Raw genomic sequence first — 15,349 nt, 5'->3', positions numbered from 1 at the left:
CACCATGAACCTCCCCCCCAGGAAATCGCGGCCTCCACCTCCACCGCCCATCGGAGGTGGAGAAGAGCCCCTTGTCCTTGGATTGGACAAGGGCTCGGAGGGGGAGGGGAAAGCTTGGCTGCCCCTCCCCTTCCGAGACCCCCCAATCCATGGACCATGCGGGCTGGTATAGTCAGGGTGCGGAGCCCCACGCGGCCGGTGCTCCGCATTCTGGCTATCCCAGCCTGCATGGGGGACAAGGGGTTAAAGAGGTCTGGGAGGGGGGACCCCACGTCGTTTTTTTTTTATATTTCCCACACTCAGAACGAAGTAAGTAAAACTCTTCCCACTTGGGGGAATCTATGAAAATAATACACTATTGTTACCTGTGCAAAAAAAACTGACATTTTCCGCATTTAAAAGACATTTTCGCCCTTGAAACTTAAAAATCGATTTTCTCAAAAACTATAAGGTCTTTTTGAAAAAAAAAATTTTCCTCTTATTCCCACTGATCCCCTTAATATACCCTGGGAATTTGGTGTTCCTAAACTTTAAGCAGGCTTTGCTATTAACCGTTAAAGTCGGCGGGTTTTTAAATGTTTACATTTTTCCTTTGAAACTTTAACATCGATTTTCTCAAAAACTATAAGGTTTTTTTGAAAAAAAAATTTTTCCTCTTATTCCTCCTGATCTCCTTAATATATTCTCCAAATTTGAGGCTCTTAGCATTTAAGGGGGCTTTGCTATTAACCCTTAAAGTCGGCGGCTTTTTTATATTATACGGAGCGTTACGGTTTAACGCGAAATTACGGTAGCGTTTAATGCGAAATTACGGCATGATACGACTGTAATGCGAAAATTACGCTTACGCGAAATTTCGCGAAATCCTTCTTCATTACGATTATGTACTTACGGCCATAATCGTAATTACACTAATTACGCAAAATTTCGCAAAATCGTAATTAGGTCATTACGCTCATCTCTAGACCCAATCGGGCTCAGCTATTTCCACTGGAGCTCTTAACCATAGGTCAGACGTTTCTGACTTAAAGAGATACCGTAACCAAGAACTGAACTTCATCCCGATCAGCATCTGGTACCCCCTTTCCCATGAGAAATCTTTTCCTTTTCACAAACGGATTATCAGGGGGCTCTGAATGGCTGAGATTGTGGTGAAACCCCTCCCACAGTGTGATGTCAGGACCATGGTTCTGACATCACACTGTGGGAGCCTTGTTGCACTGTGGGAAATAACAGCTGTTTCTAACTGCCAAAAAAGCGAGCAGCATCTCCTTCCAGTGACATCACTTGCCAGCAGTAAAAATATCACCATGTGATAAATGTCAGAATGTAAATCAGAGAAAGGAAAGATTTTACAATGGGCAAACACAGACTAAATCATTTATACATAATTATTGTAAACATTAAGCACTTTTTTATTACATTATTTTCACTGGAGTTCCTCTTTAAGGCTCACTGGATTGGCTGCATGCTTGTTTCTGTTGTGTGATGCAGACACTATTGCAGCTAAAGAGATCAGCAGGACTGCCAGGCATAATAATGGTCATGTCTATGAGAACTCATGGAGAAGCATGTGATCAGTTTGGTCAGGTGATGGATATGCACGTCTTTAATTTGATGGTTATGACCATGTGCTAAAGCAGGATGTGATCACAGCAAATCAGATCTTTGCAAATCTATCAGCTGATCAAACAAATCACATGCTTCTCCAGGAGTTCTCCTAGACATGACCAGCACTACCAGGCAACTGGTATTGTTTAAAAGCAAATACATACTGTATAGTAGCCTCTATGTAGCGCTCATTTCAGGTGTACTTTAAATATCATGCAACCTGCTACACTAAATACAGAGTTACATAATATTGTGTGATTTTTTTTATTTTTTTAACCTAGGCTGTTTTAAAGTTTTTATCATATTATATATATTTTTGCCATTTTTTACATAAGTACTCTTTTGTTGTGCATATGTGAGTCATCCCACAGTCACCCATTTCATTTTGGACAGTAATGGTTGATTCCCATGACAGAGGAAAGGAAATCAATTAATACTTCTGTTGTTCCTAATCATTAAACAGCCCGTGATAAAGTCCATGGTGTTAAACAAGGTGGGTGGGGCCAAGATTTTTGGTTCAGTTGCGGTGTCATCAGTAAAATTAAGGAGGCTCCATGGAGATGGGAGATAACGGACGTTGGGCTAAGAGGTCTTCTGATGCATGCTGATTGTTTTCTGAATATGTCAACTTGTTTTTGAGTATATTTTATTGTTTCTTATGAGAAACTTAAAGTAAAGGATAATGGGACAACTGATAGTATACCGGTAACTCTCTTATCTGTACAGGTTGTAATGCTACTACGAGCTGTGAGCCGGTCCCTAGGAAAATTGATTGCTTTAGTATCTGGCAAAGATGGGCTAAGGCACTAGCATTTGGTGACTTCAGCACTGGAGAAAGGGGCTATAGGCATAAACATAGCTTGAAAGTTGGTCTGTGGCCACCACAAAAACCACATAGGATCAGATTCTTCAGAGTCATCTGGCACAAGCTGTACGTTCCACCACGAAGCCATAGTTGTACTGCAAGGCAAAATAAAACAATAAATACATGAGTGTAAGTACATCAGTTCATAAATAAGAAAGGTACAGAGAACATTGATGGAAAGATCTAAGAACTGGACTTCTCTAAATATACATTCCTAGTAGTTTGGGTCACCCTGAGCTTCTTGGTTACTCTAGATATAGAACAATCTAGTTTGTGAGTCAAACCAATTTTGGTGTGTTTTGACTGCACCAAGCGGTTTTTGCAGATGATTTGTCATTTCTTTCTAATTGCTCAGCTATCCTAAAACGATCCCTGTAATGAAAACTTCCTTTCTGACCCCTAACACTAACCCTTAACCTCTTGAGGACCGTGGTCTTAAACCCCCCTAGTAACCAGGCCATTTTTTACTAATAGGGTCACTGTATCTTTAAGTCCTCACTGCAAGGCCATACAACTCAGCACACAAGTGATGCACCCCCCCCCCCCCCTTTTTCTGCTCTGTTGGTGGGCAATGATCGCTCCCAGGATGTTTATTTTTTTATTGTAAATATATATATATTTTTTTAATAAATCTTCCCTTTTTTATTATTTAAAATATCCCTCCCTTCTCCCGCCAGCCAATCAGCGCGATCGGCTGTCAGCCTATGACAGAAGCCTCCCAGGGGGACAGCCGTGTCACATGGCTGTCCCCAGTACATCACTGCCGTAGATCGCAATGCTGTACATAGTAAATAGACGCCATCTAATAGAATAGCTCCGTCATTTATGCGGAGATGTGCGCGCATCGGCATGTGCGATCTCCTGCAAAACCCCGCCCCAGGACTTCAAGCCAATTGGCTTAGAGTGGTCCTGGGGCTGCCGCACTGCTCACGCCGATCAGTGTGGAGCAGTGGTTTACAGGTTAAAGTGATACTTTAGTGAAAACAAGGTGAAGAAATAAACAATTGTATCTATCCTCCTATTCCTAAAAATTACTTTTACGTTTTCGTTTTTGTTTTTAAAGCAGATTTATTGTTTTGTCTCAGCTGATTGCAACATTGTGTCTCTGTGTGTCAGAGTGCTCAAATATATGAACTATTGACTTTTTTTAATCTATCCTCTCCTGGCAGAGTATTGAGCTTCCTAGAGCAAATAATTTTATGGCTATAATTCCTTATCAGTAGTCCGACTGGGTCCCGACCAGAGCAGGATCATCCACCAGTCAACCTAGGCAGGTGCCTTGGGCATAGTGGGTGTCAAGTGGCCCACCGGCCACCTGCTTTGACCTCTCTCCACTTCAGCTTACCAAAAGGACCACAAGGGGGGCCCCAAATCTGCACCCTTGCCAAGGGCCCCATTACAGAGAACTGGGTTTCCTAGAGCAAAGTATTGTATGGCTGTACTCCTGACTGGAGAAAAACTGTTAGTGGCATAGCTGAATATTAACTTTAATTCAGAGAAATAAGAAAAGTATCAAAGCATATTTATGTGTGTGCTATGCACTGTACATACTATAAAACTCACTTCTCAACATTAACCTCCCCTTTAAAAGCACATTTGACCCGAGGCAAAGCTACCTAAGGTAAGCACAGAGGTTACTGCTTGCTGTATCTATACACCTCCATGCATTGTCTGTCCCTCTCCCAGTTCCACCTGGTCCCTGTAATCACTCCTTGAAAAATCTGACTTTTGGCTAAAGTCAAATGCCCATGCAGGAAGAGGCAGGCTTGTGGCGAAGTTCCCTCCTATCTCCCTCCCATTCCCTCCTATCACCCTACCATTTCCTCCTCTTACCCGCTCCATTCTTAAGAATAGAATGGAAGGGTAGAAGGATGGAATACCACAGCAAGCCTGTCTCTTCCTGTCTGAAAATGTGACTTTAGCTTGGGTCAGGTACCCTTTAGGCTGGTTGTACACCTGACCTGTGCATTTTGACAAAAATATAATTCATATGACCCATCAGCAGAGTATGCCGGCAGGGTCATATGCATAGCACCAGGTAGCAACCCCAAGTATAGGTAGCCACCCCCAGTATAGGTAGCCAAGGTGCCCCCCCCCCCCCATAGGACATTGGTGTCAATAAGAGTATGTTGCTTACTGCTGCCTCCCCACTCCCAACACTCACAGACCTGCAGATCAGGGCGACCCAAAAGGATGGGAGCAGTACACAATAACCATGCAGCACACTTCAAATGACGTCACTTCCGCATCTGAAGTTTTCTTTCTAGACATTGCGCCACTCTCCCCTCTGTTTTAATTGCCGCTAATTTGAGGTCTGTGTGTGAGCGATGGGGAGGCAGCAGCGGCTATACAAGTCACAGAAAGGGTGGACCTGGCAGCATGGGAGACCCCCTGTTATGGGCACTGCCCCAAGCAACACCCTGGTTTGGATGGATTGTTAAATAACTAACCTCGTTTTCAATATCAGCCAGTGTTTTGATTCGAAGGTCATGGAAGTTAGATGTTGCTACCTATTAGGAAAAATTAAGATTTTGTTATCAAGGTAATAAAAAAAAAAAAAAAGAAAAGAGGATTATCACAGATGACAAATATTACTGCACATCCACTTTGAAATCTGTAATGATCGCTTCCAAGAACTGCAAAATGCAAGTGTCATATTATGATTAGTACTGTTGTTATTTGCTGTTACGAAGTGCCAACATAGTGGCCACACATCAGTGCACAACATGTTAGTCACGGTCCTTAAAATCACTTTATTTGTCAGTGCTGCTCAGACTGACATTGTAGTACAGGAAACTGTTTAAAAACAGGAGATGGCACACCAATAGCTGTGATGAGACCGCGGGGCAGCATAGCAGTGTGGGGTCGCCTAACAAATGTTTTGCGCAACCCGTGTCTTCAGAGGCTTTGTGGCAAGGGACGCTATGCCTGCTGGGCTAATTTATGCATTGGACTTCCTCCGTTCCTTCCTGCGTAATAACCCCGCCCGGTCTGACGCACTGACCAGCATGGTAATTCCTGCCAGCGTGTGCGTCATTGCTTTCCGGGTGTTATGTCTGATCGTGCTGCCTGCAAATTTACGCTGTGCAGTCCGATCCTGTGCTGCCACATTTCCTATTTAATGATGCTGCTGGCACTAAACACCCCAAACATCTCAGCAGTCACACCTCCTACACTCCCCAAATTTTCAGGGTAGAGGAGGGGACCCCCTCGAGCGACCCCTGTGCCAAATTGCAGTCCCCAAGCCCTGCTGGTTCACAAGATAGCTTTCTGTAATCTATCTCGGGAACCAGCGGGCTCAGGGGCTGCAATTTGGCACATATATAGTTTGGGGGGTCCCCTTCCTACCCTGAAAATTTATGGTGTGTAGGAGGTGTGGCTGCAGAGATACTTCAGGGGATAATATTAAAGAGATTATATTAAAGTTCCCACTGAGCATGTGTCTTAAACACTGAACAATAGTGGTCAGGTGACAGTAATCTGTCCGACCAGATCACTAGAGGGAAGGGCGGTGACATCGGGGGACACCTGGACACTGGTAACTTAGACACAGGAAATCAAAAGTCTTTTTTTTTTTTTTGACCAAAGAAAATCTGAAGTGGGTGGGTTAACGCATCCTTTAAAATGATATTATAAACTCCTTCATGAGATATTGCTTTTAGAAATGATACAGGTACTCACAGAAGGTTGTCCAACTCTACTTTCAAACATTGGGTGGATTGTGAAAGGAATCCCATCTATGGCTGAAAGAAATACAGCAAATCAATATCAAAGGGAAAACAAAACATACAAGGTATTCTAGATATTAGAATTTTAAAGCAAATGTAAAAAAATTTACAGACATTTAGCATGTACCTCAACACCTGACTAATGTCAAACAGAAATGTATATATCTAATCTACCTACTACTGTGCCAACAAAAGGAATAAAAGGTGAGCACTAAAATGCAGACTGGTACAGCCCAGAAGATGGACACTGGTGATGCACTGTGCTCTCAGCTCCCAGATAGACTCAATAGGAATTGTAGAAGAAAAGTGCTGGGCACCAGTGTGAATTCTTGTGGCGCTATAATTGTATTGCACTGGATGGCATACAATTGTGGAGCATTCACACTGGTGCCCAGCACGTTTCTTGTACAGTTGCTACCTACTGCTGTATACAGTAGGGTTAGGAGGCGCCCGTGTCCATGTAATGTATATTTGGATATACGTTATTCATCCTCTTAGATTAGCTCCAAAAAACAATTAAAAAATCGATAATACGATTCTTGCCTACCTTATATAGGAAGACATCGACTCTTAATGAGTTTATGATAATTTATTTTCATAAAGCACCTCAGACGACCTGAGGTGCTTTATGAAAATAAAATATTATAAACTCATTAAGAGTCGATGTCTTCCTATATAAGGTAGGCAAGAATCGTATTATCGATGATTGTTTTTTGGTTTTGGGAGCTAATCTAAGAGGAATAACGTATATTTATTTATTTATTGTATTTATTAAGCGCCAACATATTACGCAGCGCTGAACATTAATTTAGGTTACAGACAATATTTAGGGGTGAGATACAAATATACATTACATGGACACAGGCGCCTCCTAACCCTACTGTATCAAGTAGAACCAACCCACTTTGTGGGGCTCTCACTACGCCTTGGTATAGTGTAGTGAGTCCTTTTCTTTTTGGAAAGAGCAGCGACCAACCATTACAAGAACGAGTGGAGACGGGATTTCTCCACATGCCTATACGAGTGGTTGCCTCTGCTAGCAACTACACCAGAAGGGCTCCCGGTGTCCCTGTTTTCTTTTTTCTTTATCCAGCCTTAATACCTACTGCTGTGCAGTTGTTTTTAATTCATATTCAGCGCTGCGTAATATGTTGGCGCTTTATAAATACAATGAATAAATAAATAACTTCTGCAAATGCAATGTGAAGACTTGACCAAGATTTTTTAAAAGGGACTCTGAGCGGTAATTAAAAATGGAATTTTTGACTTACCTGGGGCTTCCTTCAGCCCCCCATAGTCCGTGAGGTCCTCTGGCATCCTCTTCTTGACTCTCCTTGTCCCGCTGGTGGCTCCGGTAATCGGCAACTTAGGGTGAAGTCGCACATGCGAGCCCTTGCCGCACGCCCAACGCGTCATCACGCTGGTAGCCATAAGCCTCCTGCGCATGCAGAGTTCTCTAAAGTCTGAACCGCGCACATGCAAGAGGCTTACGACGACCACCATGATGACACACCGGGTGCGCAGCAGTGGTTTGCACGTGCAACTTCAATCTAAATTGCCGATTACCGGAGCCACCAGCGGGACTAGGAGAGGGAAGAAAAGGTTGCCGAAGGACTTCACAGAGTATGGGGGGCTGGAGGAGGTATTATATTTTTAATTACCACTCAGGGTCCCTTTAAGTGTTAATTACAAATTGTTGATTGTATAAATGAATTTTCCTATTTTTTATTACTATGTAAAAATGTCTATATAGATTATTCAGTGGTGCTGAATTCTGGGCTCTGTTTTGGGTAGTATATTGCTTTAGTAAAAATTTGTAAAAAAATTGTTAAAAATGGCGCAAGGAAATTTGGGCGCACCATGCACCTTCATAATGTGTATTACAGCTGTAGCAGCACTCAGAAAGTAATTTGGGCAAGTCAAAAGACAAAGCCCAAATTGCTTTAAAAACAGTGGAATTCGGCCGCCAGCAATCGCTGGCAGACAAATTACATCTTACCCCCACTATCCACGGCAGCCTGGAAGGGGAATAGTAATTAACGCCACCGGGACTTGCAGCAGCAGGGTGGTCTAATTTTGGCTCCACTCTGCGCCTGCAGTTTCTGGCGCCATTTTTGCATGTATGCCTATACACTCAGCGCTTGTATAGATTTTGCATCAGAGACCTGAGCTCTACACTATCGCTAACAGATATTCCGATTGATAACTCACCAGATACTCCATACACATTGGCCTCGTATATGGGATGATCATGGAGGGGAGATTTTGGTTTTGAAGCATTAATGCTGCAGAAAAATAAACAGAGATTTAAAGCGGCATTACAACCAGAGAGGTAAACATTAGAGAAAAAAAGGTTGATGGGGAAGGTTAATTAATCACTTAATTATGTAGATGGTGTTGTCTTAAGTGGGTGGGGTTAAAAAGGTCTATTTTTAATAGTTTTCATTTTCATCACAGTAGTTATCCTATTACATTGCCCAATGTGGCCTGTTCCACCTCTCTTATACAGATCTCCCTGGTAGTGGTTTAGTATAGTGCACCCCCATATGTTTCCCCGATGGTCTACCCTTAAAAACCTTATTGACTACTGTATATGCAGTAGTTACTCTCTCTGCCTTTAAACTAAAAAAAAAATATCTGTTTAAAAATTACAATGAGATATGATCACAAGCTGGATTCTTTAATGCTGTGAATTGCTTTAGTGATATCTTTTCCTACAATCTGAATGATCTCATCCAAAATAAGATTATTCACAAAAAATTGCACTGTCAACCTCTATGGCGGTATGATGACTTCCGGGTTTTAGGATATAAAAGCGGTGCAATTTTTTCACAAGCTTTTAGACCCTGAAAGCAGGGGGGGAAAAAACATACCGCAAGATAGATCTGCTGCAGTCCAGTACATTACTCACCACCCCTCGATCTAGCAATGAAATTCTCCCACCATCCACTGGGTGGTGCTATACCCCCAGCAATTTCACCAGCCGGATAGAGAAATTCCGAAGACTGGAAGAAGAATGGCTGCCAACATCTGGATCCCGTGGGAGGTGAGTTACAAATGCTGTCATGCTGGGATGTGTATCCATAGCTCCCGACGCCAACCCAAATCAGACTCGGGGTTACCACTCTGAGCTATGGATTTCTGTCCCAAGCCTGAGTTGGAGTTACCGAAAAGGCGGTTAATGGGACATGTCTAAAATATTGTCAGTCTAAAAAACTGACAAGACCGCGCTTCCCCTCCCTCTCAGAGTCTTAAAGATGTTTTTCAAGGTATTATAAGGTAAAACAATGAAGTATTTACACTTTGTATGAGATAAACTATTTAACCACTTGCCGACCACCCACAGCCCATGGGCGGCGGCAAAGTGGACGCCGCAACGGCTGCAATACAACGATCGGCGGCGGCTCATTGCGGACTTGCTGGCTGCGGATCGCGCGCTGTGATGCACGCGCATCTGCTGGCATTAGGCTCCGCCCACCCGTGACATCAACCCGCCGGCCAATTAGCAGCGCCGGCGGGTTGTTAACCCCCGACATGCCGCAATCTAATGTATAAAAAGCGTATAAAAAGATATGTCTCCCACCCAGCATTGGTATTTGTAAAAATACACCCCAAAACACATTATACTACTTCTCCTGAGTACGGCGATACCACATGTGTGACACTTTTTTGCAGCCTAGGTGCGCTAAGAGGCCCAACGTCCTATGAGTACCTTTAGGATTTCACATGACATTTTGAGGCATTTGGTTTCTAGACTACTCCTCACGGTTTAGGGCCCCTAAAATGCCAGGGCAGTATAGGAACCCCACAAGTGACCCCATTTTAGAAAGAAGACACCCCAACATATTCTGTTAGGTGTATGGTGAGTTCATAGATGATTTTATTTTTTGTCACAAGTTAGTGGAAAATGACACTTTGTGAAAAAAAAAAAAACAATACAAATCAATTTCCGCTAACTTGTGACAAAAAATAAAATCTTCTATGAACTCAGCATACTCCTTACGGAATACCTTGGGGTGTCTTCCTTCTAAAATGGGGTCACTTGTGGGGTTCCTATACTGCCCTGGCATTTTAGGGGCCCTAAACCGTGAGGAGTAGTCTAGAAACCAAATGCCTCAAAGTGACCTGTGAAATCCTAAAGGTACTCATAGGATGTTGGGCCCTTTAGCGCACCTAGGCTGCAAAAAAGTGTATCGTCATACTCAGGAGATGTAGTATAATGTGTTTTGGGGTGTATTTTTACACATACCCATGCTGGGTGGGAGAAATATCTCTGTAAATGGACAGTTGTGTGTAAAAAAAACAAAAACATCTTATTTACAGAGATATTTCTCCCACCCAGCATGGGTATGTGTAAAAATACACCCACAAACACATTATACTATTTCTCCTGAGTACGGCAATACCACATGTGTGACACTTTTTTGCAGCCTAGGTGCGCTAAGGGGCCCAAAGTCCTATGAGCACCTTTAGGCTTTACAGGGGTGCTTACAATTTAGCACCCCCAAAATGCCAGGACAGTAAACACACCCCACAAATGATCCCATTTTGGATAGCAGATATCCCAAAGTATTCAGAGGGGGGCATGGTGAGTCCGTGGCAAATTTCTTTTTTGTTTGTCACAAGTTAGCAGAAATAGAAACTTTTTTTTTATTTTATTTTTTTTGTCACAAAATGTCATTTTCCGCTAACTTGTGACAAAAAATAAAATCTTCTATGAACTCACCATGCATCTTAGTGAATACTTTGGGATGTCTTCTTTCCAAAATGGTGTCATTTGGGGGGTATTTATACTATCCTGGAATTCTAGCACCTCATGAAACCTGACAGGTGCTCAGAAAAGTCAGAGATGCTTTAAAATGGGAAAATGTACTTTTTGCACCTTAGTTTGTAAACGCTATAACTTTTACCCAAACCAATAAATATACACTTATTGGATTTTTTCTATCAAAGACATGTAGCACAATAAATTTGGACAAAAATGTGTATAGAAATTTTACTTTATTTGAAAAATGTCAGCACAGAAAGTTAAAAAAGCTAAAAATCACAGCAGCAATCAAATAGCACCAAAAGAAAGCTGTATTAGTGACAAGAAAAGGAGGTAACATTCACTTAGATAGTAGGTTGCATGACCGAGCAATAAACCGTTAAAGCTGCAGTGGTCTGAATGGAAAAAAGGCTCTGGTCCTTAAAGGGAAGGTCCAAGCAAAATAAAAAAATGAGTTTCACTTACCTGGGGCTTCTACCAGCCCCATGCAGCCATCCTGTGCCCTCGTAGTCACTCACTGCTGCTCCAGTTCCCCACTGGCAGCTTTCCAACCTCGGAGGTCGGCGGACCGCATTGCGTACGTTTTTACGCATTCCCACTAGTGCAGGAACATTAACACATACGTTTTTACGCATTACTGGTTCAATGCGTAAAAATTTACGCATTGAACCAGTAACGCGTAAAAACGTATGTGTTAATGTTCTTAACTAGCGGGAATGCGTAAAAACGTACGCAATGCGGCCCGCCGACCTCCGAGGTCGGAAAGCTGCCAGCGGGGGACTGGAGCAGCAGTGAGTGACTACGAGGGCACAGGATGGCTGCATGGGGCTGGTAGAAGCCCCAGGTAAGTGAAACTCATTTTTTTATTTTGCTTGAACCTTCCCTTTAAGGGGTAGAAAGACTGTGGTCCTCAAGTGGTTAATGAATACTGAATTAGATAGTGCCCAATATTTTTGACAGGAGTTGAGCTTTAGGCATGGGACACAACACATCTAGATATGATCTATCTCCAGACCCTACAGCTAGTTTTGACACATGTGTCTGAGAATGTCTCAGTTTATAATAATGAGTTTCAGCATAGGCAAGGCAATATAAAACAATAAGCTGAGTAAAGTACAAAAATGCACACTAAGAATACATTGCACACTTTTACTACGTAAAATTTATTGTTGGAAATAACAAAATCCTCTCAATATTTCCTTCATTTAAGCAAGATCATAAGCTATAAGAAAAGGGTAAAAATAAAAAAAAAATATCAAGGTACTTACGTATTATCTCATCTGGAAAGTTTGGCAGCTTTTTGCTAAAGTTTTGTTTGCTCCCCCAGGAAGATCTGACCCTTTTTGGAAAGCTGAAAGTCACGGCTTTCTGATGCACTGGGTCCCGAGTCGGTATGATCAGTTCCCAAGTTATGAGGTTTTGAAGGAGGGGTGTCCCCTGAACTTAGCTGCAGAAAGTGCAATTACAGAAGTATGGGACGAACGTGACATGATGATAAGCAGCACATCCGGTAGGTCTTCTTCCTTCGCAGCATAAATCTGTGTCTTCAAAACTTATGTTAAGTGCCCTGGGTCTCTCATTACAGACGAAGGAGCAGCGTAGCTATGCACCCTCGTCTCCTCTCTGTCTTACTGGCATGGGCAGGAGACTTAATTCCACTGTGCTCTCTGCAGCAAAGGGAATGGGGTATCACATTGACTCAGGACCCAGTGCAAAGAAAAGCCAGGACTTTCAGCTTTACAAAAATGCTTAGATCTGGCTAGGGGATCAAACAGAACTTTAACAAAAAGGTGCCAAACCTTCCAGATGGGATAATGCGTAAATACCTAAATCAATACATTGCAAGGTGAGAAGTTACAAAATAGAAGAAAGATCAGGAAATGATTGATATTCGCCATGTAATTTGTTCATATTTTTTGATCCACAATGAGCCTGGGAGTCATCTTTACTACTGGCAGACATGCAAAAACAGACAGCACCAACTGCAATTATCTATAACCACACCTCCTAACAATGTGATAGGCTGAAAGTTTTTTTTTATAGATATACATATGCAGAGAAGGAGATACTGATTTCTTGGCAGCTGGTAACAGTTGTTATTTCCCACAATGCAACAAGGCTCACAAACAGGAAACTGTGAGGACCTAAGTCCTGACATCATACTGTGAAAGGAGTTTCACCACACTATTAGCCATACAGACCCCCCCGATGACCTATTCAAGAAAAGGTAAAGACTTCACATGGGAAGGGGGGTGTCGGCTACTGATCGGAAAGATGTTCAATCCTTGGTTACAGTTCCTCATTAAAGGGAAGGTTCACGCAGGAGCTGTAAAAAATAGAAATCAAAATCCACTTACCTGGGGCTTCCTCCAGCCCGTGGCAGGCAGGAGGTGCCCTTGCCGCCGCTCCGCAGGCTCCCGGTGGTCTCCGGTGGTGATCCCGACCTGGCCAGGCCGGCTGCCAGGTCGGGCTGCTCCTGCGCTCCAAGTTGCGTGTCACTTGTGCGCGCTGACGTCATCCGACGTCCTCCGGGCTGTACTGCGCAGGCACAGAACTTCTGCGCCTGCGCAGTACAGCCCGGAGGACGTCGGATGACGTCAGCGCGCACAAGTGACACGCAACTTGGAGCGCAGGAGCAGCCCGACCTGGCAGCCGGCCTGGCCAGGTCGGGATCACCACCGGAGACCACCGGGAGCCTGCGGAGCGGCGGCAAGGGCACCTCCTGCCTGCCACGGGCTGGAGGAAGCCCCAGGTAAGTGGATTTTGATTTCTATTTTTTACAGCTCCTGCGTGAACCTTCCCTTTAAGAAGTAAAAAGAAAAACACATAAATCAGATGATAACTAGTAGTATTACTTAACCTATGTGCTGTACTGTCCACAGTCTTATTTTTAGAGGATTTATAAAGTAAAAAAAAGAAAGAAAGAAAAAGAGAGAATTTTTTTCCCTGATGTTCCCCATCTTTAGTGCTTCTGACTAAAGCCAATCGTGATTTAATTTCCTCCCTTACTTTTTTTTCCCTCTGCATAAAGGTTCGTGTATAGTTTCCTGCCCTCCTATCAGAGTTTACAGACACTCAGGGCCTGAGCCAACTGACGCAGTTGTATCAGCTTCTGTCCACTTTTTAGCATCTCTAACATTGAAGTGTAACTGAAAAGCTGACACAACTGCGTTAGTGGACTCAGGCCCTCAGGGCACAGACACACTATAAGTGCTTTTCTCAGAGCTTTTTGGCCATCAGAGCTTTTAGAGAGCTTGTTTAAAAAAGCTCCCATTGACTAACATTAACTTTGCAATAAAATCGCAGTCAAATCGCGATCAGGGTAAAATTGTATGATTTTAATGTAAGACAATGGGAGCGTTTTTAAAAAATCTCTCAGAAAGCTCTGATGGCCAAAAAACACTCAGAAAAGTGCATATAGTGTGTTTGAGCCCTTTCTGAGATCCCTGCACAGGCATTCCTCATTAGTATGCAACTGTGTTTGGAACAAAGTACAAAATTAGCTATTTTCTGAGCTATACATATTGGGTTCCAGCAGCAGCTTATCTTATCTGCCTCCTCACACCAGTTTAGTGTCGGCTGCCAGCCACTTCCTCTGTCACCAGCAATGGCAAGATTAAGAGTCAGGGGACGTAGGTATACTATATAACTTCTACTACTTGTATCCTTATAAATAAAATGATTATAAGGTAGGGTCATATAAATGTAAGTTTAGTAAACACATTACAGTGGTTTTCGAAATTTTGCAGTTTAATACCACTTAACACTATTCTGGAAATATTTATGTCTCTAGACACTTACGTTGGCTGCGGCATTAGACTCGAGTTGTCTATCGAAAGTCCTCCAATTCCTGCAAGAATGTTTCGGGGTTTGGGTGTAGGTTTGGGGGCAGATACAGGAACCTTCTTGCACCACAGAGTCAGGCCACTCATATCACTGTCATTAAACAAAATTCAGAAAATATAGACAGTAGCTGGTTTATTCCTGGACATTTGATTTTTCAACCAAAAAAAGAGCAAGTTTACCCTCTTACAATCCATCAACAGGATGCTAGGTCACCCACTCAGTACCTACCCAATGCGGATATACGGTGCACTGAGAGGCTTGTTCTTCACAGTCAGTTTGAGGTCAGCCACAGCAGACTCTGCATTGTGTATTGGAACCAGCTTAATACACAGCCTTTTCTTCTTTGGCACAGTAATCTCTGAAAAAGACAGACAAAGCAACAATATCATAAAAACAGCCTTACAAGATCTGATGTGCTGACAAGAAGCACATCTTAAAGGCAACCTGAACTGAGTAAAATTATTTAAAATAAATACATGATGTAGCTGCAAATGAATATTACATACTTAATGTAATGATCTGCTCTGCTGT

General features: G+C 42.8%; 1 protein-coding gene across 4 annotated transcripts in view; it reads right to left on the bottom strand.

Annotated features, from left to right (window-relative positions):
• Window positions 1-1,391: 1,391 nt before the first annotated feature.
• MVB12A (multivesicular body subunit 12A) overlaps window positions 1,392-15,349 on the bottom strand; it is a 44,594-nt gene continuing 30,636 nt past the window's right edge. For all 4 annotated transcript variants that reach the window (XM_068249434.1, XM_068249432.1, XM_068249435.1 and 1 more), the window contains exons 5-10: window positions 15,047-15,176; window positions 14,774-14,908; window positions 8,416-8,489; window positions 6,158-6,219; window positions 4,927-4,986; window positions 1,392-2,571 (exon numbers count right to left, since the gene is read on the bottom strand). In XM_068249434.1, coding sequence (XP_068105535.1) covers window positions 2,527-2,571; window positions 4,927-4,986; window positions 6,158-6,219; window positions 8,416-8,489; window positions 14,774-14,908; window positions 15,047-15,176 — 506 coding nt within the window. In that variant the 3' untranslated portion in view covers window positions 1,392-2,526. The remainder of the gene's footprint in view (window positions 2,572-4,926; window positions 4,987-6,157; window positions 6,220-8,415; window positions 8,490-14,773; window positions 14,909-15,046; window positions 15,177-15,349) is intronic.

Source organism: Hyperolius riggenbachi, chromosome 8 (genome assembly GCF_040937935.1).
Source record: "Hyperolius riggenbachi isolate aHypRig1 chromosome 8, aHypRig1.pri, whole genome shotgun sequence".
In the NCBI taxonomy this organism is placed as follows: domain Eukaryota; kingdom Metazoa; phylum Chordata; class Amphibia; order Anura; family Hyperoliidae; genus Hyperolius; species Hyperolius riggenbachi.
This window is presented reverse-complemented; position numbering and strand designations above follow the sequence as displayed.